Source organism: Papilio machaon, chromosome 29 (assembly GCF_912999745.1).
Source record: "Papilio machaon chromosome 29, ilPapMach1.1, whole genome shotgun sequence".
Lineage (NCBI taxonomy): Eukaryota > Metazoa > Arthropoda > Insecta > Lepidoptera > Papilionidae > Papilio > Papilio machaon.
The window spans coordinates 475602-500736 of NC_060014.1; the positions used below are offsets into that span (position 1 = coordinate 475602).

General features: G+C 32.2%; 3 protein-coding genes across 4 annotated transcripts; 1 reads left to right on the forward strand and 2 right to left on the reverse strand.

Annotated features, from left to right (window-relative positions):
- Positions 1-770: 770 nt before the first annotated feature.
- LOC106721709 lies at positions 771-3236 on the reverse strand. The gene is made up of 3 exons (XM_045685183.1): positions 2983-3236; positions 2718-2864; positions 771-1772 (listed from the first exon to the last, which is right to left on the reverse strand). Exons 1-3 carry the CDS (start codon positions 3112-3114, stop codon positions 969-971), a joined length of 1083 nt encoding a protein of 360 aa, XP_045541139.1. The 5' UTR covers positions 3115-3236; the 3' UTR covers positions 771-968.
- A 441-nt stretch (positions 3237-3677) lies between these two features.
- On the forward strand, positions 3678-15054 carry LOC106713467 (neurofilament medium polypeptide). 2 transcript variants are annotated; one of them, XM_045685278.1, is made up of 9 exons: positions 3678-4006; positions 8332-8540; positions 9517-9631; positions 10325-10446; positions 11028-11143; positions 12214-12323; positions 13055-13186; positions 13607-13839; positions 14669-15054. In XM_045685278.1, the coding sequence occupies exons 2-9, from the start codon at positions 8472-8474 to the stop codon at positions 14903-14905; spliced, it is 1134 nt and encodes a 377-aa protein (XP_045541234.1). In that variant the 5' UTR covers positions 3678-4006; positions 8332-8471; the 3' UTR covers positions 14906-15054. The 2 variants fall into 2 exon arrangements, with proteins under 2 accessions (XP_045541234.1, XP_045541233.1); XM_045685277.1 differs by having other exon boundaries at positions 3679-4006; positions 13595-13839.
- Positions 15055-20107: 5053 nt separating this feature from the next.
- Positions 20108-25054, reverse strand: LOC106707271 (gastrula zinc finger protein XlCGF26.1). Its single transcript, XM_045685276.1, has 6 exons — positions 24793-25054; positions 24212-24262; positions 23265-23417; positions 22235-22491; positions 21686-21878; positions 20108-20723 (listed from the first exon to the last, which is right to left on the reverse strand). Exons 2-6 carry the CDS (start codon positions 24260-24262, stop codon positions 20157-20159), a joined length of 1221 nt encoding a protein of 406 aa, XP_045541232.1. The 5' UTR covers positions 24793-25054; the 3' UTR covers positions 20108-20156.
- Between the last annotated feature and the right edge of the window lie 81 nt (positions 25055-25135).

A 25135-nucleotide genomic window follows, 5' to 3' on the forward strand; every position in this document is an offset into this window, starting at 1 on the left:
TTAAATTTTAGAACGTTATACGACTTTTAATTTGATAGTTTTTGCTTCGAATTATTTAACTTCAGCAGTCCCGAAAAACGATGAAGTATTTCGAAAATTGATTTTGACTTTTTGCCAAATATAAAATGTTGCCATATTTCAGTAAAAAAAAAAACAAACAGTAGTTTTGTATTATTTTATTTGTAAAACATTTCTTATACTAATAACACATAAAATATGTACTTTACTATGACAAGAACAAAATCATATTTTTTTTCAACAAATCCATCGCATTAAAAAACATAAGCCACTAAACCTTTGAGGTTAGGACAAATAAAAAAATAGCACATATCGTAATTCAGAATACTAAAGAGCAATGCCATATGGCACACTTCTGGCACACTTTTCTCCTACATCTACACTTATAAAGAGAAAAGATTTATAAGTTTGTAAAAAATAAACTTACTACTGCCTTCAGTAATCACTTATTATTTTATTTAAAAATTATGAAATATTACAACAAAACATGAAACTTACACGACATTCACATAAACCTTACATATTCCCATACAAATTTTCATCCCCTATTCTCTATTATTTTACACCCTTTAAGGTAAATTTTTTACATACATTGAATGTCATATTTATTTATATCAAACTAACAACCCAAAAATATAGTTTCAAGATTTTAATTGTAAAAATGAAACTTTCTGACAACTTTTCATCCCCCACTTTCAACCCTTTACAACCCTTTTTCGCATTAAAAAGTAGCCTATGTCCTTTCTCTGGCTCTAGACTATCTGTGTACCAAATTTCATTTAAATCGGTTCAGTAATTTTGTCGTGAAAGCGACACATACAAACAGAGTTACTTTCACATTTATAATGTTAAAGGATTGTATTTTTTAAAAATGTCCATCTATTCGAAGCTACTGTTACATCGCCATTTCAGCGATATTAACCATCCAAAAAAAAAAATTAAAACCAACGTCACAAATCGCTATTCAAAATCTCATCAAAGCTAGTCTGCGTTTCAGCTGTATTGAAACCTAAAAACGCATCAATAGATCCAAAATCAGCTGTCTGCGTCTCTGTCGACGTCAAATTCATAACAGGACTTGATGATACACTTTCAAACAACTTGCAATTGAACTTCGGAGAGTCATAAAGACAGAGACAAGTCTGAGTTTCTTTTATACTTAGATCCGGTGATTGCGTTTCTGAAGTTATTGTCTCTTTATTTGATTTATTCAAACCGAATTCTTTTGAAAATGTTTGCGTTTGTATATCGGATACAGATTCAGAAAAATATATAGGATCATCTTCGCTGGCTTGAGATTTTAATGAGAGCAAATCTTCGAATACAGTTTGCGTTGATATCTCATCTGTTTTTGTATCATCAGATTTCTCCGGCCAAGATGGTAATGTGATATCATTCTTTATATTATCTTCAGGTCTCAAAGTTTGCGTTGCAAATGATCTTTTTGGGCTGTCACAAAAGTATTCAATTTCCGGCTTTGATTCAATTTTCAATTTCCTCTTTTCAGCTTTCCTTTCATTTTTATATTGCTGATGTAATATCGGATGTTTCCTCATTAAATGAACGAGTAGTCTTTCATTAGTTTTATACACTTGGTGACAATTCGTACACTCATATGTGTAATTACATGTATGTAAATGTCTTTCAAAAGCTGTTTGAGTCGGAAAAGATAAACCACATGTACCACAATTAATATTTTTCGCTTTATGAACATTATTATAGTGTTGATTTAGAAATTTTCTACCTGAAAAATGTTTATTATTCAATACATCAACGTTATAAATACAATTTTGTACCGAACAATAATATTGTAGATCAATTATAAAGTCTTTTTCCACTTGATGTTTTGTTATTAAATGTTTCAAAAGTTCAGGTTTCTTTCGGAACGATTCAGAACAATTATATGGACATGTTAAAACAATTTTTGAATTCATATCCGGTGCAGATATCATAATGATTAATTTTTTATTATAAAATGAAAATTTTATATCATTATGTTGAGATTCTTTTTCTGTGACCGTAGTTGATTGCGTCTGTAACAATATAGATATTATTGGTTAACTTGTGCAAACATGTAAAACCAAATTCCAATAATTCATGAGCACACCACTTTCAATATCAGTGTTACAAGATCTTTATCTGGCCACCAACCTATCGCCTAGCCCAGAAACCGCTGGCGAGAGTCTTAGAGCTAGACCTGCTGGAGCTACAAGCGATGGACTGGCAGGAGAAGATACAAGACAGGCGACTCTGGAAATCTCTTATGTCAGAGGCAAAGACTCACTTTGGTAGTGGGCCAGCGGAGTAATTAAGTAAGTAAGGTCTTTGTCAAACAGCTGTCTTATCCTATTATTTGACTGTACATTTTTTATAGCTTATAACAAGCAAGTGGCCACTTAAACTCGCCAGGATAACAAAGTAATCATTGCCCATAGACACTTGCATTTTCAGATGCATTGCATATACCTAATCAACAGTGTCAACACATCAGAAGGAGTTTTTTCCCTTCCTATGTGTCATCTACTTTCCATCTTTTTCTTATAAGAGGAATAAAATTAGGGCTTGGGAATATACAATTAAACTAAATGTGGAATTATTGCCACTTCATGCTTGTCTTCTGTGTGGTTGTGGTATTAAACCTGTTGAGCCAGCCTATTCATGTACTTCCACTGTTAAACTAACATTTAAATAGTTATAACTATTGTAAATAACATTTTAATCACCTTCATAGCATTCTTTAGAATGTTATCAGTCTGTTGACAGAGCAATCTAAATACACGGCACTCCATCAGTGCCTCCTCACAGGATGAACACAGGAAACCTGACAACATGTCTGGTTTATCCACCTGAAATTATACAATTTTCTTACTGCGATACAGCGAACGTAGGCGACTGGATATCATTTCTTGTAATATTATGTTTATTTTGTATCTTAATAGATGGTAACAATTAATTAAATATTACCTTGACTTCACTAAACTTATAGAAATCCTCTAAAAGACCATATTCAATCATATTTTTCATTTCTCCGCTTGCGTTCAAACACCCACGACAAACTTGAGTAGGGTCCATATTTAGTTCATTTAACTCGGTCATTCTTTAATTAATATCATTTGTTAGGTGAAAATAAAAATAAACACCACATCAAAATGATAAGGAGTTTCGGAGAATCAATATTTTTTGTATTTGTTAATTGACAGGCTGATAATAGTGTTGCCATATCTTCGTTCCGTTTACCTATATTTCGAGCTTTTAATAGAAAGAAAGTTTCAAAGTTGCAAATCAGAATATATGGTTTATATTAACCTAGAGGGAAAATCGGTCAATTAAAATGAATTTCATCTAGGCTAATGAATTACAATAGAAAATACAATGATTTTAATCCAGGTCCCAGACCCCCAAATTAAAAAATAAATAGAACTCGTGCGCTGTTCACTGCAAGATCGATTCGAAGGACCTTATTTCGACCTTTTATTTTATTTAACTATCTTAAAGTAGTGTAATAGTACTACAATTAATTTAATAATTATTTACAATACATAACAAGATGAACGCTTTTTTTCTATATGGACTTCATTGAATAATTTAAAAGAAATTTAAAAATAGAAACTTTAGCCGAAAGTCAAATTGACTTTTATTTTGGTTTGTCTAAATTAACAAGAGTATGTATTCTACTTTAAAAAGATAATTTCTAACGTTTTAATCCCTCGTTGAATTAAAATTATTTTAAAAAAACCACCATAAAAAAAGCCGGCGCACTCATAGGCGCGAAGTTGTTTACAATATCTCGAGTCAGTATCGTGCAAATATCAGATCGGTCGCCATTTGCGCCACGGAGGCTCACAATACGGTCTTGTGTGCGGTGAAATTATAGGTTATAATTAATTGTAATTAATCACTTATCAGTGCAAGAAAACGGAAGAAATTATACAACAACACATTCAAAGACTGTTTAATAATAGAAAAGAGGATAAAGGTCGTGATATGAGTGAGTAAAATAACAATTTTAATATGTTACGTAGAACGACACGTGCGTCTTTACAAGTTTTATTTAGTAAATTGCATTTGATTGGTGCAGTAGTAGCCGCGTCGACTTTGCGCCTTAACAAGTGTAATTTTTATTAAATGATTGTCCCTTTACTATTAATCAAAGTATCTATTTTGGGGACAACTTTGTATTTAAATTTCTACTTAACTTTTACTGAGCCATAATGCATATGAAACTTGCGTTCTAAAACGTATATACGTGGTACGTGAATGATAGAGAAAGTAGATTATTTTAAAATAGATTTTCATTGTTGACAATTTCGTACGTCAAATTTAATCATAACATACATAGAAAATAGACAATTTTATAGCATACAATAATATTTATGTACTAAATTCATATTTGAATGACCCTGAAGCTATTTTGGCATTGTATAATAGACAATCATAGACTTAAGTATATTTAGGTCATGTAGGTTTTAAAAGTTTAGAATAATTTGATACTTTTATTGTAGATAATGGTTAATTTTCATCAACTTATCAATAAATTTGTTGTATACTTAATTAAATCTTGGCAAATATACACATCAAAAAAGTCTAAGCAACACATATAAATTTCAATTTTACAATGTGTTTTCCCATTAAATCCTTAGTATTTTCGTACTTTTATTATTTATTAATGCATTTTTAATATTAAACAACAATTATTTTTTTAATTTACTTTTTAATAATCTTAATAACCAATAATTACGAGTAAGGAATGTTTGTACGTAGTACAAAGTAAGGTGCCTAATCAACTAAACTTAAAGTAAAATTAAATGGTTGTACAAAAATTGCATAAATTAAGACAAATTGTGGTCTCCTCTGTTATGGAGAACTTGCTGGCACCGATTATTCATAGAATCGATGAGACTGTTAATGTGATCCTACGGTAATTGCTCCCAATGAAATTTTAGTAAGTCCATCAGTTGTTGGGTTGTTGTCACTCCATCCAAGTCATTTAAAACACATCTCTGGAGCATGTCCCGTGCATGCTCGATGGGGTTGAGGTCTGGCGATTGTGCAGGCCAAGGCAATACCAGGAAGTTTTCCCTTGCCAAGTACTCCCGTGTGTGCAAAGCTGTATGCGAACGCGCATTGTCATGCATCAAGGTGAAATCGAAGCCAAGCGCTTGTGCGAATGGACGGACATAAGGTCTTAGAACATCCTCAACGTAATTTACAGCGTTCATGTTACCATTTACAAAAACGAGCTCTGTTCGTATGTTCTTCATAATACCCGCCCATACCATAACTGTTAAGTCGTTGTATGGATGCACTTCCTGGAGCCACCTCAGTCTTTCAGTATTTCCAGGACAACGGTACACTCTTACCCTTCTAGTATCAGGCTAGAACCCAAATCGAGACTCATCGCAAAATAAAATTTTATCCCATTGTTTCCGGGTCCATATAATGTGTTGCCTAAACCATTCATTTCGACGAGCGCGATTCCCGTGACGTATCGGTGGGCACCTAATTGGCCGTCGTGCTCGTAGGCCATACTCATACAATCGATTTCACACAGTTTGGCAGCTAACAACAACATTACTTGAATTTTGTAACCTCAAACCTATCTCTCGCGCGGTTAACATCGGCTGGTGTCTTTCAGTCAGTTGTATGTATCGATCTTTCCGTGGTGTTGTACACCTTCCTCGACCTGGGTGCTGCTCAGCAGGATCTCCCGTGTTAGTTTAACGCTGATGAAGACGGCAAATAACGCTTCTGTTGATACCAAAATACCGAGATACCTGAGATTGAGTTCTTCCTGCTTGCAACATCCCTACAGCTCTCTGCATTTCATCTGCGTTCAAATGACGTCGCTCCATAACGTAAAAAATGTCTCAAAATTCAAATTTGTTCAAAACTTTTTTTAATTATTGTTTGAATCTTAAAATTGATACCGAATACTAAATTTTAATAAGCAAAGAAAACGCTGTAAAATTCGAACAAATGCATTCGCTTTTGAATTTGTGAAAAAAAAAACAAATGATACTCGATTTTTTTTCACAACCAGCCAGTATGTCCTATAGATCAAAAAAGTTTACATAAGTATTACCTAATTGGTGAAAAATGATAAAATAATTGATTAATAACTTGAAATAGTATATGTTGCTTAGACTTTTTTGATGTGTGTATTTCATAACAATATGTAGCTGTTATGTTGATTATCCAGACTATTTATTAGACTAAATAAATACCTAGTGTGAGAAACCTAACTCTTGTAAAAACCTAGTTTCAATAATTGCATATAAAATTAATCTTACTAATGTTATAAATGAGAATTTTTAGATGGATGTATGTTTGAAGATATCTCGGGAATGTCTCAACAGATCTTGATGAAATTTGGTACAGATATAAAAAATAATCTGGAAGAACATATAGACTATGTTTTTTTCTAAATCTGCACGACCATAGTTGCAGGTGACAGCTCAATCATAATAAAAAGTTTTATAACTTTTTTAATGTTTGATTAATTTAGTTATTCTGTGATTCCGTTTTTATTTGTATTAATAATGATATTTTATTCCAAATCATGTGAAAAACCATTTTGACCCATTGAACAAAGACTTATATAAAATAAGTCACCCTTTTCATCAGATAAATATGTGGTTATTTTTTAATTTTATTGTCATCCCTCTGTCCTTATCGAATGAGGAATCACAAGGTTGTCATCCTCCGGATTGATCTATCTTCATCTTGTCATTTCATGCAATCCATTCATCACTTCCTAGGCCTACACTACCCTACTACTACTACTGGTATACCCTTCCATATTCATAATTTTTTCAAATTTTATTTACAAACTGTTAGCTAGTGACTAGCTGTCGTCCGCGAACGTTCGTGTGGAAAAAAACAAAATAAGTAGCCTATGTATTCTTCCAGACTATGTTCTACATCTGTGACAAATTTCATCAAGATCTGTTGAGACGTTCCGGAGATAACTTCAAAACAAACATTGATCTATATGTCTAAACTTTTGCACTCTGATGAGAAGTTCCTACTTTATAGTTTCACATCTATATATATATAGTCAGAAAGTCGTGTTAGTTACACTATTTATAACTCAAGAATGGCTGAATCGATTTGACTGAAAATTGGTGGGCAGGTAGCTTAGAACCAGGAAACGGACATAGGATAATTTTTACCCCGTTTTCTATTTTTTTATTCCGCGCGGACGGAGTCGCGGGTAAAAGCTAGTTTAATATATTTTTAAATAGCAATCACCTTTGCAATAAGTAGATTAGTGAAAGTATATTGAGAAGTTTTGTAAGATGTGTTGCAAAAGTTGTTTCAAAATAAAAACAACAATTATGTAATATTTGCCATTTATTGATCACAGCTTTGAATAGTAGATAGTCTGTATGTGTAGTTTGCCTTTTTGGAACGAAGTTTCTTATCGCGCGTTGTGAAAGGGGGCTAGACGGAAAAAATTCTTATGAAAAGTTGTCACGACACTTTTTGCTATATCACCATGGCAACGACGTGACAATATATAACGAAAATTCATAGAAATAAAATGTACTTCTTGTGAAGACTTAAGTTTTTTATTCATAGAATAAACATTGGTTCCTTCACTAATTAATTTATATATAAAGTGGCAAACAACCAGTCACCTTAATTTGCCAAAATTGAGTACCGCTGTCCTTGATATTCCATTTGCAGTTATATTACCTACCTTAATAGAAAGGGAAGGGGACGCAAATTTTGATATTTATCAGTTTTATATTTAACTAGCACAAAAATATAATTTTTACTTGTTTTCTTAAGAATGATACAGGTATGGAATTACCGTTTATTTATTTTATGAGAAATGAAATCAAAAAGTGCACAGAAATTGTATAATATGCAAACTTTAGGATAGAAATAGTTGATTACTTATTTACGAACTTTTCTTTTCTGATTGGAATAAAGTATATCATAGTTAGAGGCCTATGCCCAGCAGTGGGCGTAACAAGTCTGAATGGATGGATGGATGATATCATAGATTCATCGTTGTCGTCTCACTATACACCTCCACTGATTAGGAGCTTACCCTAAGTTGGGGGGTGACTAGGCCGTACTCAACTACAGTCCAGTGCGGGGTTGACTTCACAGATATCTTGGAATTTCTTCACAGATATACATCACGATGTTTTCCTTCATCGTAAGAACGTCGAATGTACACATGTATATCGAAAAATATGTAGGTATATAGTGGAATTAAAACCCCAGACCTGCAGATTACAAGTCAAACTCTAGAAAAGTTCAGTTCATCTTTGTAATATTAATTTTTTCTATTGTTTTCAGTTGTAAAGTGTACCCGATATGAAGATTGAAGATAGGGTATACATAAATATATCAGTGCCTAAATTACAGAGTCAATTTAAGTAAATAATCTTCGGGATTCAGTATATGGATAGAAGATATATATAGTGAGGTATATAAGAATGAAAATTCCCGAGACGTCAGCTAATATTGGTGCTTATTATGGCAATGAGGAGAATGTACAGTGGCAGGTAATGGCAACATTGTTTTTTTTTTTTTGACAAGCAAGGGTACATTTTTAGGGCAACATTGTTTTTTTTTTATTGGAAAAGCAAAGGTACATTTTTAGGGCAATATTTTTTTTTATTAGAAAAGCAAAGGTAAATTTTTAGGGCAACATTTTTTTTTTGACAACCAATGGTACATTTTTAGGGCAACATTGTTTTTTTTTATTGGAAAAGCAAAGGTACATTTTTGGGGAAACGTTTTTTTTTTTTTTATTAGAAAAGCAAAGGTAAATGTTTAGGGCAACATTTTTTTTTTTTTTGACAACCAAGGGTACATTTTTAGGGCAACATTGTTTTTTTTTTATTGGAAAAGCAAAGGTACATTTTTAGGGTAATATAGTTTTTTTTTTTATTTAGAAAGGCAATGGTTCAGGCAATTTAGGTATGAGTTATGTTGAATGTAGTTATAGTTATATTGTTGTATGTAGAAAATACATTTAATGATGGTAAAAATTAAGGAAAAATTTGTATGCAAAATGAGGAAAAGATGTGGTATTTCTATTTTTGAACTAATCTATTATCAAAGGAAGGAAATGATATATTGAAATTCAATTTGTTACAATTTTGCACTATGGAAATCCTTAATCTGTCTGTCTGTAGGTAACAGTAACAACTTGTTTTCTATAGACATAAGTTTTGTTCGAATTTTAGCTATAACCGAAGCTAGTTACTGCTAGGTATAGTGTTTATTAAATATCTAGGTGTCTAACCAAAAACTATGTAGAGCCCTACCTTAAACCATCATCGCCTTACTACATCTAACATAGTGTTCTGTTTAACAACTTATGTCCCGAGCTAATATATTTTTTAAAATACTAAAACAATTGTATGTAATGTCCGCAGCTTACATAGCAAGTGATTTTTGATGACTATGATGTTTGTTGGATTTATTTTTCGTATAAAATCTCTGTTTTAATTTATTTGAATTGTTTGTTTTCAGCCCAACGGTGTAATCATTGACAACGGAGTCGGAGGTGGTATTGTTGGAAGTGGAGACGCGGGTGTGCATCGTCCACCCGTATACCCCGTGCACATACAGAGAGGACATATTCCCGGTGAGTAAGGTCTTTGCCTCATAGAGGTAGAACTTTGCCTCATAGAGGTAGAATTTTGCCTTATAGAGGTAGAACTTTGCCTCATAGAGGTAGAACTTTGCCTCATAGAGGTAGAACTGTGCCACATAGACGTAGAACTTTGCCTCATAGAGGTAGAATTTTGCCTTATAGAGGTAGAACTTTGCCTCATAGAGGTAGAACTTTACTTTCTGTCATGAATAGGTTTTATGTGACTGTGCTCTTTGAAGAGACATGTATGTATGATTGCCTTATAGAGGCATTAATATGGAAATGTGCCTCAACGAGGCAGATATGTGTTTGCCTTATGAAGGCAAATATGTAGTAATGAGAGTTAAAGAAATATTTTTCATTTCTTTTTCTCTTAATATAGAATTGATTTTTATAAAAAAATAAAATAAGTATCAAATATTACTATAAAAATTATGTTTCTAGTTTTTGGTTTATTTGACAGTGTAGAATAAAAAAAAATTGTCCAAGTTCATCCCGCACATATCAGCTACCACCCTTTTAAAGTCCAATCAAAATCAATTCAGTCGTTTTCAAGATTACCAGGAACAAATGTAAACTTACCAAGACAGATAAAAAAAATAAAATTGTTTTTTTTTTCGATATAACATAGACAGTGGAATTTTTGTTAATTTTGTTTTATAATTTTTTTTTTATGATTTCAAGGTTACGTGATGGCGGAGGCGTACTACCCTCCAGCTTATCCCGCACCACCTTCACATGCAGCACCACCTGATGACTTCGCTGACTACATGTGGATGGAGAATGAGGAAGAATTTGATAAACAGGTCTATTTTTATTAATTTTTGACTAGAACGTTTTATAGTATTATTGAAGAGTTTGTAATGAAGATAGAACAGTGGTGGTGAATGGATCAGATCATCCGGTGAAATAAAACCACAAAAGATAGGCCTCGAATGGAAGTTATTCCGTCTACAGTCTGATGATTGTGGTGCCGGAGGTCTAGTTTTATGTTCTAAGGAATGGATGGGAAGGGGAAGTGTATTTAATGGAAGAAGAGATACATAGGAAGGGGAAATATATTTCAATCATTCCCTACTTAAGTCGATTAAATGTAAGCAACACATCTGCAATTTTGGTCGCTTTGCTATCTATATATATATATAAAAGAAAGTCGTGTTAGTTACACTATTTATAACTCAAGAACGGCTGAATCGATTTGACTGAAAATTGGTGGGCAGGTAGCTTAGAACCAGGAAACGGACATAGGATAATTTTTAGCCCGTTTTCTATTTTTTATTCCGCGCGGATGGAGTCGCGGGTAAAAACTAGTTTTTTAATATAAAAAAATGATTGAATTTTTTTTTTTTTTTTTTAAGTGATAAATATTGTTTTTTTTTACCACAAGGTGATGCAACAATTGGAAGAGGAAGCACTAATGGAGCAATGTATAGAGGCGATGTTAGAGGACGAACAGAGAGAGAGACACAGACCTGTCACTAACGGACATAATCAGTATCCAACGTAAGTGACATGATTAGATCTTACTAATATTATAAATGCGAATGTTTGGATGTATGGATGGATGTTTGAAGTTATCTCCGGAACAGCTCAAGAGATCTTGATGAAATTTGTCACAATATATAGTTTTTGGAACGAAGTTCCTTATCGCGCGTTGTGAAAGGGGGCTAGACGGAAAAAAATTCTTACGAAAAGTTGTCACGACACTTTTTGCTATAGTAACCATGGCAACGACGTGACAATATGTAACGAAAATTCATAGAAATAAAATGTACTTCTTGTGAAGACTTAAGTTTTTTATTCATAGAATAAACATTGGTTCCTTCACTAATTAATAGAAAGGAACTTCGTTCCATCCGGGTGTCCCAACACACCTCTCAAGTTTTTTTTTTTTTTTTAATTTAGCGCAGATTGATTTGCGGGCGATAACTAGTAATTTATCCAGATTACTAGAAAAGTCTTTTTTTTTATTTTCTTGGTAATTTAACTAAAAAAAGATAAATTACTCGTCAATTCGATACAAATGTGTCCAAACTCTATTAGATTGTATTTAATTGTGAAGTTCCTATGACCACCTTCCAGTTCCATCATCAGATCAGCGACATTTCATCATTATATTGTATTGGCTTGATTCAAAAACACTTTAAAGCGTCGGTGGTTCAAGGGTTAATTTGACTTGCAATCTGCAGGTCCTGGGTTCGAATCCCAATGTACCAATGTGTTTTTAGATTTACATATGTACATTTATCTGACATTCTTAAGATGAAGGAAAACATCGTGATGTAAATATCTGAGAAGAAATTCAATGATATGTGTGAAGTCAACTCGCACTTGACTGTGGTTGACTATGACCTTGTCACACCTAACTTAGTGTTGACTTAGTGAAATATATACCTTATAGATATTTTTTTATACCTATAAGGTATATAAAAAAAATCATCCATTTTAGTGTCACTTAAAAGTTTTTTTTTTTTGCCAAAATAAAAAAAATCGTAAAACAAAGCCATCTAATTTCCAAACAAAATTTAAAAAAAAAGATTTTTTATTTATTTAATTTTCTTTATTTATTACAGGACAAGTAACGGTCAGCCATCTTGTTCATTGGAAGAAGCTGTATCCAAATCCACATTGAATCCATTGGCCGCTGAATTTGTACCCACGAGAGTGTTGTCTCCACCAACAAGTACGTTAATAATATTATAAATGCTAATGTTTAGATGTATGTTTGTTTGAAGATATCTCCGGAACGTCTCAATAGATCTTGATGAAATTTGTCACAGATATAAAACATAATCTGGAGGAACATATAGACTACTAGCTGTCGCCCGCGATTCCGTCCGCGCGCAGTTAAAAAATGGGAGGGGGGGGGGGGGTTATGAAAAATAGATGTTTGCCGATTCTCAGACCTACTGAATATGCTCACAAAATTTCATCAAAATCGGTCAAGCTGTTTAAGAGGACTACGGCAACGAAAACTGTGACACGAGAATTTTATATATTAGATTAATTTAGTTTCTTTTTTATTAATACTGTGCAGACGGAGTCGTGTGCGACGACTAGTTAAATATATGTAATCTTTATAACAGTGTTCATAACATATTTGTCTTTGTTTAAATATAAACGGTTATTATAATATTACTAAAATTATCGTAGATTTTTGAGACGGTCTAATAAGCAAACGGCCACATGATTTCGCCAAAATGACGAAGCGACCGCTGCCCATAGACATTCACAATTGCAGATGTGTTACCTACCCTCAATCGACGAAGGAGGAGACGCACATAAAGAGAATATTTAACCTTCCTATGCATATCCACCTCCCCTTCCCATCCTTTCCTAATAAGAAAAGGGGTGGGAAGGGTAAGAGGAGTAAAATTAGAAATCATATCAAACATGTTGTAATAAATTCAACAGCTGAAGAAAAAACTGAGAATAGAACAGAAGAGAAGCCGACAGAAGAAACACCGAGTCCAAAAGAAGAAGTCGCACCACAAACAGAACCTGTCGAGAGTAAAGAAGAAATTGTAGAAGAGAAGAAAACTGAAGGTAAATTGGTAACAGCTTTGTGTCTCTTTAAGGCAAATAACCTATTCAAAAAAAACAATAAATGCCTCGTTAAGGCAAAAAAAAATATTCAAAAACAAGCCAAATATGTATCATCAAATCTAGATGCCTTGATAAGGCAAGCAGATTCAGATGCCTTATCGAGGCAATAAAAACGCCGATTTCTCGTCAAAACAAATAGATGCCTCTGAGGCAAAATAGAATATTGTGCCTTGTTAAGGCAAATAATACAATACCATGTCAAAACAGAATCAATTGCCTATTTAAGGCTTTGAAGTAACTTCATAAATGTCTCGCTGAGGCATACAGAATCTAGTGATTGTTGTAAAATCACCAAATTGTGCCTCATCAAGGCAAATATTTTTAATTTTGTTTTTTTTTATTTCAAAGTAACATCACCAGAGACAAGCGAAACACCAGAAGTGAGCGCAGCAGATGTACAACCAATAGATAAAAAGAAGGAAGTAAAGAAGATTGAACAGAAGAAAGTTGTGAAACAGGATGTTAAAGTGAAAGTGAAACCTGTAGCTGTCAAATCTGAGACCAAAGTGCAGAAGAAGAAAGAAGTTAAAAATGTTAAAAGTGAGACAAGAGTTGAAGAGAAGATTGAAGATGTTGTTACGGAGATTGCTAAGGTGAGGATAGAAATTCATAAACTATTTTGGACAATTGACCCCCTTTTCCAAAATAAACTGTTACCTCAGACCTACAAAGCCAAATTATCTACTTTTAAGATCTATTATTATTATTTTTAATTCGGACTTAGGTCAATAGAAGACAGAGTGAGATTTAGCAATACTTTAAGTTAGATATCGACCACTTTGGGAATCCCTGTTCTAAAGCGTTGCCTAAATTGTTGTCTAAAGCGGTGTCTAAAACATTATCTACAACGTTGTATAACACGTTGTCAAAAGCGTTGTCTAAAGCGTTATCTAAAGCGTTGTCTAAAGCATTGTCTAAAGCGTTGCTTAAATAGTTGTCTAAATCGTCGTCTCAAGTGTTGTCTTAAAGCATTGTTTAAAGCAGTGCCTAAAGCGTTGTCTCAAGCATTGTCTAAAGTATTATCTAAAGCGTTGTTTAAAGCGTTATCTAAAGCATTGTCTAAAGCCTTTTTTTTTAAAGTAATTTTAACAAATCTATAGAATTTTGGTCCATACTCTTTTTTTTGTACTGTTTTTAATTATTTAATTGAAGTTTCTTGTGAGGTTTTTTTTTGTAAGAAAATACTTCGGCTTATTTCTTTTTTATTAGAACTTTTTTTTGGCTTTAGTATATTTTTTAATTGATTTTTAAAAGGCTGGATAAAAGCGAGAGTTTAAGGGATTGAGATGTCTTTCTCTCTTATAGAGGTATCTTGCAACTAGAGGTTCTCGCTTATCCATTATTTTTTGTAAGAAAAAAATACTTTGGTTTCATTTTTTTATTTTATTTTTATTAGTACTTAATTTTTTTTTTCTCTTCCAGCAATCACCACCACCGGTAACAGAAGAAGTACCATCTGGTATAAAACCGATAAATTACGCAGCCGCAGCGAAAGCTAATAAACCTAAAAAATCAACAACACCACCGATAACAGAGAAAATAGTCAAAGAAAAACCTAAACCGATTGAAAAAATGGAAAAAAAAGAAAAAACACCCGTAAAAGATGTCAAAGCGAAGACGGAAAAAACTACCGTACAAAGAAAAAATTCAACCAAGTGATGGCGAAAAAAAACTACCAGTTTTTTGCCGTTTTTTCGGTCAGTATGTGTGAGTTTTTTTTTCGATTTTTTGTTTTTTTTTTCTTTATAATTTTAATTAGCGTGTAAAGTTGTGATATCCACCATAAAGTAGCATATTTTTTTTCGTGCGTTTGGGAAAAAAAATTACAAAAAAAAATAAAGTGTAAAAAATTATGTGAATATATATTAAGAAATATAATTAGTGTTTAAATAAAATTATATCTACCGTTTATTGGACAGTACGCTAGTTTATAAAATGACGGACTTATGTCTGTTGATAGTTTTTAAGTGATTCAATGCAAAAATAATGAAAAAAAAAAAATTTTTTTTTAATAAATTTGACATTTTAAAAATTAAACCTTGAAAAATCCTTAATTAAGACTTTTTTGGGTACGATCCATGTTTTTTATGGATTTTTGTACTATTTAATAGACTTTATTATAAATTTATGTCTAAAGTTAACAATTTTGTGGGTAGACAGAGATTTTTTATTCAATTTGAACTTTTAAAGCTCATTTTTCCATATATTCTTTTCCTATCATACAAATCCATACAAAAATTGTGGTGTATTAATATTTTTTACGATACTGACTTCAATACATGGACAGGCAATAAACAATGGCTATTTTGTGCCTATTTGAGTTCCGCCATTTTGGCGCTGATTGTAAAGATTTGTTTCGGTGTCGGAAACTAGAACTAATAATAACTTCAACTAATGAAGTCAAAACGAAGCAAATTGCTTGACTCCTACGTAAACTAACGTAGTTTTTAAATGCAAATTTTGCGACGTTAAAATTAACTCATACAATGAACTATCAAAATCTTCAGTTATTCTTTTTAAAGTAACCTTCAAATGTACAAAGAAATTTGTTATCAAATTAATTTTAAAACAACTTATTAAGGGAAGTAAATTGCAAAATTTTGACTTACCTTAGTTTACGTAGGAGCCATCGTATTGTCATTTTGTAGCCAAAATCCATACTTAAGATGTCAAAGATTAAATTTGTGTGTGTTTTTTATATATATATATAAATTTGTCCGTTCTAAGACTTTCTTATATATTATATTTGTATATAATCTAATAAAATTTTAAAGTTGACAAATTTCAAATAATAAAAAATCTTTCAATTACTAAATTTTATATATTAAAATAGTTTTTTTTAACATTTATTAAAATCGTATAATGATTAATATATATAATTATAATAAAACAGTTATAATTTTAAAGAAAAAAACAATATCTATTCAGCCTCATAACGCCCACTGCTGGGCATACTCCTCCCACAAAGATAGCCACTTGATCGGTCCTGTGCAACCCTCATCCAAGATACTCTCGTAACCTTAACCAGATCATCGATCCATTTAAAAAAAAACAATATTCAGTCTAAATAACCAATACTTAATTTAAATATAGTATAAAAACTAAAATATGTCATTAAAAGGTGTCCTTTTAGACAAGGTTCCGAACACTGGCAGCGTTCCCACTTTGAATGGCTAGACTAAGTCTTTGTCTGAGTTACTGCCAGCTCTTTGGTCTCCTGTGATGTTGACATATTTGTTTATGACTTGAGACATTCAGTTGGTAACATATATTAAAGTAATATAAAGATTTTTTAATATATATACAATTATTACCTAATATACTGTTCGTAAGAAACAGGATTCTTACCACGATTAGGCTGTTTGAACTCCCGATATTTCGGCAGTCACTCAAACAGCCTAATCGTGGTAAGAATACCGTTTCTTACGAACAGTATATTAGTAAAAACCACGAAAGTTTGAAGTTATATATTACCTAATAGTTTAAAAACCTTTGATATTTTTTTTTAATCAAGCAATAATTCCCGTCTTTTATATGAGTAATATCAATTAATATAGATGGTTAACATTTAATTACAACACTGAGAGAATTTATCCCAATAAAAAAGTCTGCGCAGGCTTTTTTTTTGCTATAGTTTACCTATCTGTAATAAAAAAATAATTTTAAAAGTTTTATCTAACTTCTAGCATTTAAAGTAACATCGGCAATATTTAGTCGTAAAGATAGCCTTTATTTAAGAGATTTCTTTAATTCCTTTTTTTTTTTCACAACTTTAATTAAATTGTGTTTGGCAGATTTTTTTGCACATCTTTATTTTCTTTTCTCTCTTGGTTATAGTTGATTTTTACTTGAAAAAAATTCTATTGCTTTTTTTTTCTTCCATTAAATGTTCTTACGATTTATTTTTTATGATGTAAAAATTGTACGTAAAATTTAGGTTCTTTACGCTGTTAAAAAGGTGTGCTTGAATCTATTACTTTCAAAATTAAATCCATCTATTTCTTCCTGAGTTTTTTTTTTCTTGTAAATTTGTCGCCATCATTTATTTGATATTTTCTTTTGTTGCTGTTAAAAATGTATGTATATTATAAACGCACGCTAGTGTCAGGGGTATTTACTATTAGTCGTTAAGTTTATTTAAGGTTAGCTGTCAGAGTGACGTTTATCTTTTTTTTTTAATATAAAGACACTTGTGTGTTGCCATGTATGAAAATTATTCGTGTCAGCCTTTATATGTTGTATCTTTTGGTAGGTTTTAAAGTTAGGATTGTTATAGTTTAGGTGGTTTAATAAGACATTTTTTTTCTATAGGTTAGAATAGTTATTTGTGACGGCGTACGGACTTTTATTTCTAAATGTTTGTTGTGAAATTTTGCGTGTAATTATTTTTCGTCTTGTATTTTCATATTGTAATAATTTTCTTGCAAAAATAAACACAATTGTGCCTTAATTTTGTAGTAACTTTGACAGTTTGGTGAAAAAAACTTATTTCTAATTTTGAGGTTATATGAATTTTATTTACATTACAGAAAAATTGTTTTTTTTTTTTTAATATGAATATCTGTACGTTGTCGTCCGAGCTCACGTATTATATAAAAAAAAAATATTATAAATGTAATTTTATTTCTGATTTGTCACAATAATTGATTTTAAAATGTTTATAGACAAATTCCCAATATAATGTAAAGTATAGCCATGTTTGTTTTCTTTATACCTTAACTACGTTTTTTTGATTGCAGTTTTTTCTGAAAAAAAAAAAACTACATAATACCTCCTTTTTTCCTCTAAAATATCCTTAAAGACTAGTCACCAATTTCACAATTGGGGATAAAAATGCTGTTTGCTCACAACAGAAATCTTATCATCGACTGGAGCAATGACATATGTCAAATTTCACTCAACACTTACTTCATGGACAGGGTATGAATCTTGGTATTTTGTGCCTGTTTTATTTTCGTCATTGTGATGAGAGATCAAGGCGCAAAACACTCAAAGATAAATTTATTTTCTCACGGAAAATATGTTTACTAACAATGTCATCTTGACAGCGTCATATTCAGATTTGATGCCATTTTCATAATTTCTAAATTTTTTTTTGTAAGAGAAGGGGGGCAAACGAGCAGCGGAAACACAAAGGTGTTCATCGATGCTCATAGACATCTGCAATACCAGAGGAACCCCCATATGCGTTGCCGGCCTTTAAATGTTATGACATATAAGTAAATTTGCTACTGTGTTTGAATTTAAATTGTAAGGAAAAGGAATTGAAAGTCATAATTTGCAAATCAATTGCTTGGAGACATGGACGACATTCGGAAGAAGTTAAGAAATTTATGGTCACTGGTAACCCTTAAAACTTGTAGGCGCCCTGTCAATGTCAAAAAACGTATAAAATCTTTGACAGTTAACTTTAAGCTTCCAGTTTTTCTCTCCAATACAAAAATATACGCCCAAATTTAAATTAAAAAAAAAGTATTTCAAAATTTGGGAACCAAACCATAGTTACATGTCCGGAATCAGAGCCGAAGGTAGAAAGGCGCGGTTAGGCGACAGCCTAAGGCGCTACTCAGAAATGGACGCCACAAGGGCAAAAAACATAATAGTTTTGAATTTAAAAAAGTAAATAAAACGACAAATTTAAAAAAATTCATTTAATGCATATAACTACATTTTAATATACATAACCGTTGTATTCCACTGAAATTACACTCATATTCCCAAGCGGAGAATTATAAAAAATAGCCTAAGTTACGCACAAATCAATTACCCTTCCTATCAAAGTCCTATCAAAAACAGTTCAGTCGTCCTGGAGATTACCCAGAACAAATTACCTTCTATCAGACAGACACATAGACAAAAATGAAAAAAAAAGTTACAAACAACGCAAAATCTATCATGTTTTTTAAATATGACTATTTTTTATATCTAATATATAAAACTCTCGTGTCACAGTTTTCGTCACCGTACTACTCCGAAACGGCTTGACCGATTCTCATGAAACATTGTGAGCATATTCAGTAGGTCTGAGAATTGGCCAACATCTATTTTTCATTTTTTTTTAACTGCTCGCGGACGGAGTCGCGGGCGACAGCTAGTTTTATTATATAAATTGATAGAATGTAATACTGTTGTCCATTTCATTATATTTAACAACAATACAGACGAAAACACATATATACAAAAGTCACTGCAATCGAATTCTATGTTCAAGTTTATATACAATGTGGGTTTTTGAGATAAAAAAAACACGAGATAATATTTTTTAAACGGAGATTTAGATCTCAAAACAGTAAGCGTCTGTTCAAATTGAAAAATATTTAAAAGCTTACTCGTGATAAAAAAAAAACTTTTTTTCAATATGATTTAAGATAAAAAATCTGCTCTACTCTTCACCTTAAGCTGTGTGTATCCCAACTTAATCTAGACTTTCTATAACTAGAATACATTGAATATATTTTATATACTACTAGTAATACTAAAATAAACATTACAACTAGAAACATTTTTTCATAGAAATTTCTCAATAAAAAAAAGGGAGCAAGATAAAATCGAGATTTTGTATGTAAAAAAAATGGATAATTTTTTTTTTAATAAATATTTATTTTCAAATAATAAAAATTCATTGAATCTATTCCAATAAAAAATCTTATAAACTAGTAATTGCAAAACAAAAAGATAAGCGTTATTTTTATGGATATTTTTAAGGGTTTTTAAACTCGAAAGGTAAAAACGGAATCCTTCTAGGATCACTGTTATCTGTCTTTCTGTCTGTATATTTAATTTTTTTTTTCATACAGAGAAGAGAGAAGTACATATTGTGCTGACCCTCCATAGTGATAAGGACAGGTTGATGATGAATAAAAAAAACACCCCACAAATACCAAATTATTTAAAACTTCTAAATAATTAATCAATTATCCGTAACATTAGCATCAACAAATGTAACACACCAAGATTCATCACTAGTTTCATTCTTTTCATCACCTAACTGAGGTTCACACAACTCAACCGGATTATCACCAATCAAACCGACTAATTCTTCATATTTCTTTTTCTGTTCATCGGACATATTTAAAGGATTATGATATTTTAAATGATAATTTAAATGACTACTCTGTTTAAAACGTTTATCGCATATACCACATTGGAATGGTGATACGTTTGTATGTGTTCTCATATGTTGTTTCAAATGTACAGACTGACAGAACGTTTTATTACATATAACACAACGGTACGGTCTAACTTTCGTATGTATCCTAAAATGTTGTTGTAAACCCGATTTCTGTGTGAACGTTTTTGAACATATTGTACATGAGAATGGTCTATAACCCGTGTGCATTCTAGTATGTTGTTGTAAACCGCCTTGTTGTGTGAATCTTTTATGACAAATTGTACATTCGAAAGGTTTTAATTTAACATGAGCTTGACTACTGTGATCGGATAATTCTTTATTAGTTTGAAAACCTATACCACATACCTGGAAAGATATAAATATATATTTTATATCTATCTATATATATAGTCAGAAAGTCGTGTTAGTTACACTATTTATAACTCAAGAACGGCTGAATCGATTTGACTGAAAATTGGTGGGCAGGTAGCTTAGAACCAGGAAAAGGACATAGGATCATTTTTACCCCGTTTTCTATTTTTTATTTCGCGCGGACGGAGTCGCGGGTAAAAGCTAGTCTTATTTATATAAAAGAAAGTCGTGTTAGTTACACTATTTATAACTCAAGATCGGTCGAACTTAGAACTAGGAGACGGACATAGGAACTTTTTTTATGTTGTGTGCATTTTTTTTTATTCCGCGCGGACGAAGTCGCGGATAAAAGCTAGTATAGACTAAATTATCCGGATATAGTGTAACTTATCAACAGTGAATGAATTTTTATAGATTTTTTTTTAGAACATATTCAATACAAGCAAACATAATAAAATCTTACTTATATTATAAACTAGCTTTTATCCGCGACTCCGTCCGCGCGGAACAAAAAAATAGAAAACGGGGTAAAAATTATCCTATGTCCGTTTCCTGGTTCTAAGCTACCTGTCCACCAATTTTCAGTCAAATCGATTCAGCCGTTCTTGAGTTATAAATAGTGTAACTAACACGACTTTTTGACTATATATATAAGATTATTAATATTATAAATACGAATGTTTATATGTATGTTTGTTTGAAGTTATCTCCGGAATGTCACAACAGATCTAGATGAAATTTATCACAGATGTAGAACATAGTCTGGAAGAACATTAACTGTCTATGATCCTGGAAATATGTCTAATTCCAATTGAATAAGTTTGATTCACATATTGACTCAACAATTCAACACATTATTGAAATATGGCACCAATCTAGAATTTACACACTTATTTTTAATTAAACACAGAAAAAATCGCAGGCAAATGCTAGTAATTAAATAATTAAAAACTTACCCCACAACTATACATCGCTTGTGGATCAGCAACCGCATTCAATGGCTTCTCACAAACTTGACAACGGAGACCTTTTCTTCTCCGAGTATGTTCATCTCTAAAGTGTGCTGAATACTCACAGCACGAGAAGAATATCTGATGGCATGTACCTTCAGCCACCAGGGTTGATGGTTGGAGACATTCAAATGGACCACTAGGAGATAGACAACCGGTTACATCGACTAAGGTAGAGGTAGTCGAGTCAGGTAAGGTAGAGGCACAGGGATATTAATAAAAAAAAAAAAGATAACTAAAACCTGTGCAGAAAACAGTACGGACCAAGCGTCTGTAGATGTGATTTTATAAAAAAAAAAAAAAAGAAAAAAAAAAGGTAGAGGTAGTAAAAAAACTAATTGATTGTAAAAAAAATTAATCCCCCCCTCCCTATGTGTGATTTTACGTGATTTTTTCTGAACCCCACCCCCTATTTCGTCCCTTACATGTTCAACGAATGAACACATAATAAAAAAAAGTCTGAAATCAAGGCTAAATTTTTTAAAAGATACTCACGTAATAGGCTGCGGATCTCTATCTTTCTTTGGCGTTATAACTTTCTGCTTATCCAATTTATCTTTATCAATCTTTTCCACTTTCTTCTTCTTTATTTGGTCTTTTTCTTCAATAGTTTCCTCAGATTTGACAATAATATAACTGACGTCTTCTGAAGCTAACTTTGTTATACTCGTCGGAATCATAGAAGCTAATAACTCTTTAGTCTTCTCTTCAACGCTCTTCTCTTCTGTTTTAGGTATAGATGGTTTTTTAGTCTGGAAGAAGTGGTGTTAAGATATTTTTTAAATTTACTTATATCCTATTTTCGCAACTCCTTTTGCGCGAAATAATAATAACTTATAGTAAGGAATACAAAGTGAAGATTTTTGAATTAACACGAGTGTGACAATTAAACATAAGGGACAACATCTTGCACTCAATTCCACGCAGACAGAACCACGGGTGACAGCTCTCTCTCTGCGCATTGTTTCCTCACTCCTGAGGGTCGTGACCTCTCCTCTTAACCCTCACAAAGGGTGGTTCTCCACTCTGTGTGGTTCTCGGGAATGTGGATGGCATTAGTCGAGTGTGGTGCATATTTTTAGTAAATATCAATTTGTATTAAATGAAGTGTTGTTCATAGAAATAAATTCTGGTTGCGCAATCTGAGAGTGGACAGGGGTTACAAGTGTCGCCCAACTATTTAACCTAGCAAAAGACACAATAAAATATGGAGAAATGATCGCCAACCTTCGTGTCAAAGAAATGGCGACAGCTAATTACCAATAAAATTCATATTGTTTTATGTTATTACTTATATTAAACTGTTTCTACTATTGTTGAGATATGGCAAGACTGTCGCTACGTCACGAACGAGCGGACGGCGCTCGACGGTGACCACACTCGCTTCTTCGGACCCCAACGGCAACAGACCACTTTTCCCAATGAACTTTAACCGGAATTTCATTTAAGACGGCATTAAACCAATTTTCATACAGTTCGCTTTCTCATTTGGGAATATCCTAGGGCTCATAACAACTATACTCACAGCTACTTTAGTCCACAACGCAGGATCACCATTGATATATATCTCTGTGTGTTCCATACGAGCATGATTTCTCAATGCTACTTCGCTTACAAAGTGCTTGTAGCAGATTTTACATGACACGGTGTCTTCATCTTCATCATCAGAGATTTCTCTCTGAAAGAGATGAGTTTAAAATATATAAACAGTGGCACAGCATCTGCTGTATGTCTCTGTTTTCTAGTACTCCACACAGAACAGACATGACTTAAAGGTCTGTTACATCTAGGATTCCAGGCGTCTGGATAAAGCCGGACATCGGTAGACTTTATGATTGCGTGTCTGGCTAAAATAAATGGTTGTGTGGCTTTTGTTAGGCTTTTTACATTTCCCAAACAAGTGTACCTATTAATACTGAGACAAAATCTTAAATAATATAAGGTGTCCGAACTTTCTACCCAAATGTCCGGCCAAACTGGCTGGTCTGTCCGGCTAGTAGATTTGGCGATATGGCAACCCTAGTTAGATCCAATGTGTCTATTCAGTCTTAATCAAAATCATTCAACACATAATTAATTACTGAAGTATTGCCACTTACTAGTATCTGCATTATTGTAGGGTGTAGTAGTACCCCCCAGTGAGGGACAGAAATGGGCATATATCTATGTATTAGTCTCACATAACTCTGTAAAACCTCCCAAAGACAAGGTAAAATAAAGAGATCGCCAGAAATCTCGCCTAGGACACTGGTAGAGTTGTAACTAACACTGCTCCTTAGCTTATCTTACTAATATTATAATAGATGTTACAAGGCATCTCCAGAACTGCTAAACAGATCTCTCTGAAATTTGACACAGATGTAGAACATTGTCTAAAAGAACCCATAGTCTACTAACTCCGCGCGGACGGAGTCACGGGCGACAGTTAGTGTTTATATATTTGTAAATGTAATTTAGGTAAATCAGACTTACTTTAACTTTAGGCAGTGGTACAATATTTACAGTTCTCACTGGAGTAGCCATCTGAAATAATAATTATTAATTAATGAATAATATTACAAACATTTTAAAAAAGATTGCCATTTAAATTTGGCACGATTCTAACACTTCTCTGGCTTTTTAATTCACATATCTACACATACGAGTTATAATAGGACATCGTCTATTTTGTTATTTTTAAACCCAATTATGTACAAAACACGATTTAGAACTATCCACTCAGATAATATTCAGCTAAATATTTGCCATTGATCTTATTTTTATTGCTTTAACGTTATTTGCGCAGAAGTAATATTGAAACTATCTAAATTAAATCGTTCCTCACGAAACATTAATTCTTAACACAATTTCACTTCAAATTCATATCAAAACAGCGGGAAACAAAAAATGACAAAATAACTTTTTAATATTTTGGTCACTGTGATTTTTCATAAACAGAAAACTATAATTGATTCCACAATTTTTTTAGAAACACTTTCTTATTAAACGTAAAGATGAAAGCTTAAATTATTGAGAAAACTAAAAATATCTTTAAAACAAAATTTAATCCGTACCGTCAGACAATAGAGAGGCGTTTGTTTTTTTTTAATTAAAAAAATAGAATCTTTCAAAAAAAGAAAAAGTAAAAACTATGGTGAATCACAAAATGTCAAATTGACACTTTATTTTTAATCGCTAAATCATTAAAGTTTCAATGAGGAAATGAAAAATATGAAAGATTACTTAAAATCACAACTAGAATACACCAATTAAAAGTTATTTGCCCGAAAGAGAATGCAATGCAAAGCCGCCATTTCGTATTGCGAGTTACGTATTTTAAGTAGATTAAAAATCAATATATTGTCTGTGGCAGGTCCGAATACTAATTTTGTAAAAAATCTGGATACTTATTAATTT

Coding starts and splice junctions, on each gene's coding strand:
- LOC106713467 (XM_045685277.1), top strand. CDS start 8,472: ATGAAAATTCCCGAGACGTCAGCTAATATTGGTGCTTATTATGGCAAT. Junction 11,144..12,213: donor GGACATAATCAGTATCCAAC/GTAAGTGACATG, acceptor TATTTATTACAG/GACAAGTAACGGTCAGCCAT. Junction 13,840..14,668: donor TTGTTACGGAGATTGCTAAG/GTGAGGATAGAA, acceptor TTTCTCTTCCAG/CAATCACCACCACCGGTAAC.
- LOC106721709 (XM_045685183.1), bottom strand. CDS start 3,114: ATGACCGAGTTAAATGAACTAAATATGGACCCTACTCAAGTTTGTCGT. Junction 2,865..2,982: donor ATAAGTTTAGTGAAGTCAAG/GTAATATTTAAT, acceptor GTATAATTTCAG/GTGGATAAACCAGACATGTT. Junction 1,773..2,717: donor TTAAAATGTTATTTACAATA/GTTATAACTATT, acceptor TTGAATAATAAA/CATTTTTCAGGTAGAAAATT.
- LOC106707271 (XM_045685276.1), bottom strand. CDS start 24,262: ATGGCTACTCCAGTGAGAACTGTAAATATTGTACCACTGCCTAAAGTT. Junction 23,418..24,211: donor TACCACTGCCTAAAGTTAAA/GTAAGTCTGATT, acceptor CATCTCTTTCAG/AGAGAAATCTCTGATGATGA. Junction 22,492..23,264: donor CGTTGTGGACTAAAGTAGCT/GTGAGTATAGTT, acceptor CACTTCTTCCAG/ACTAAAAAACCATCTATACC.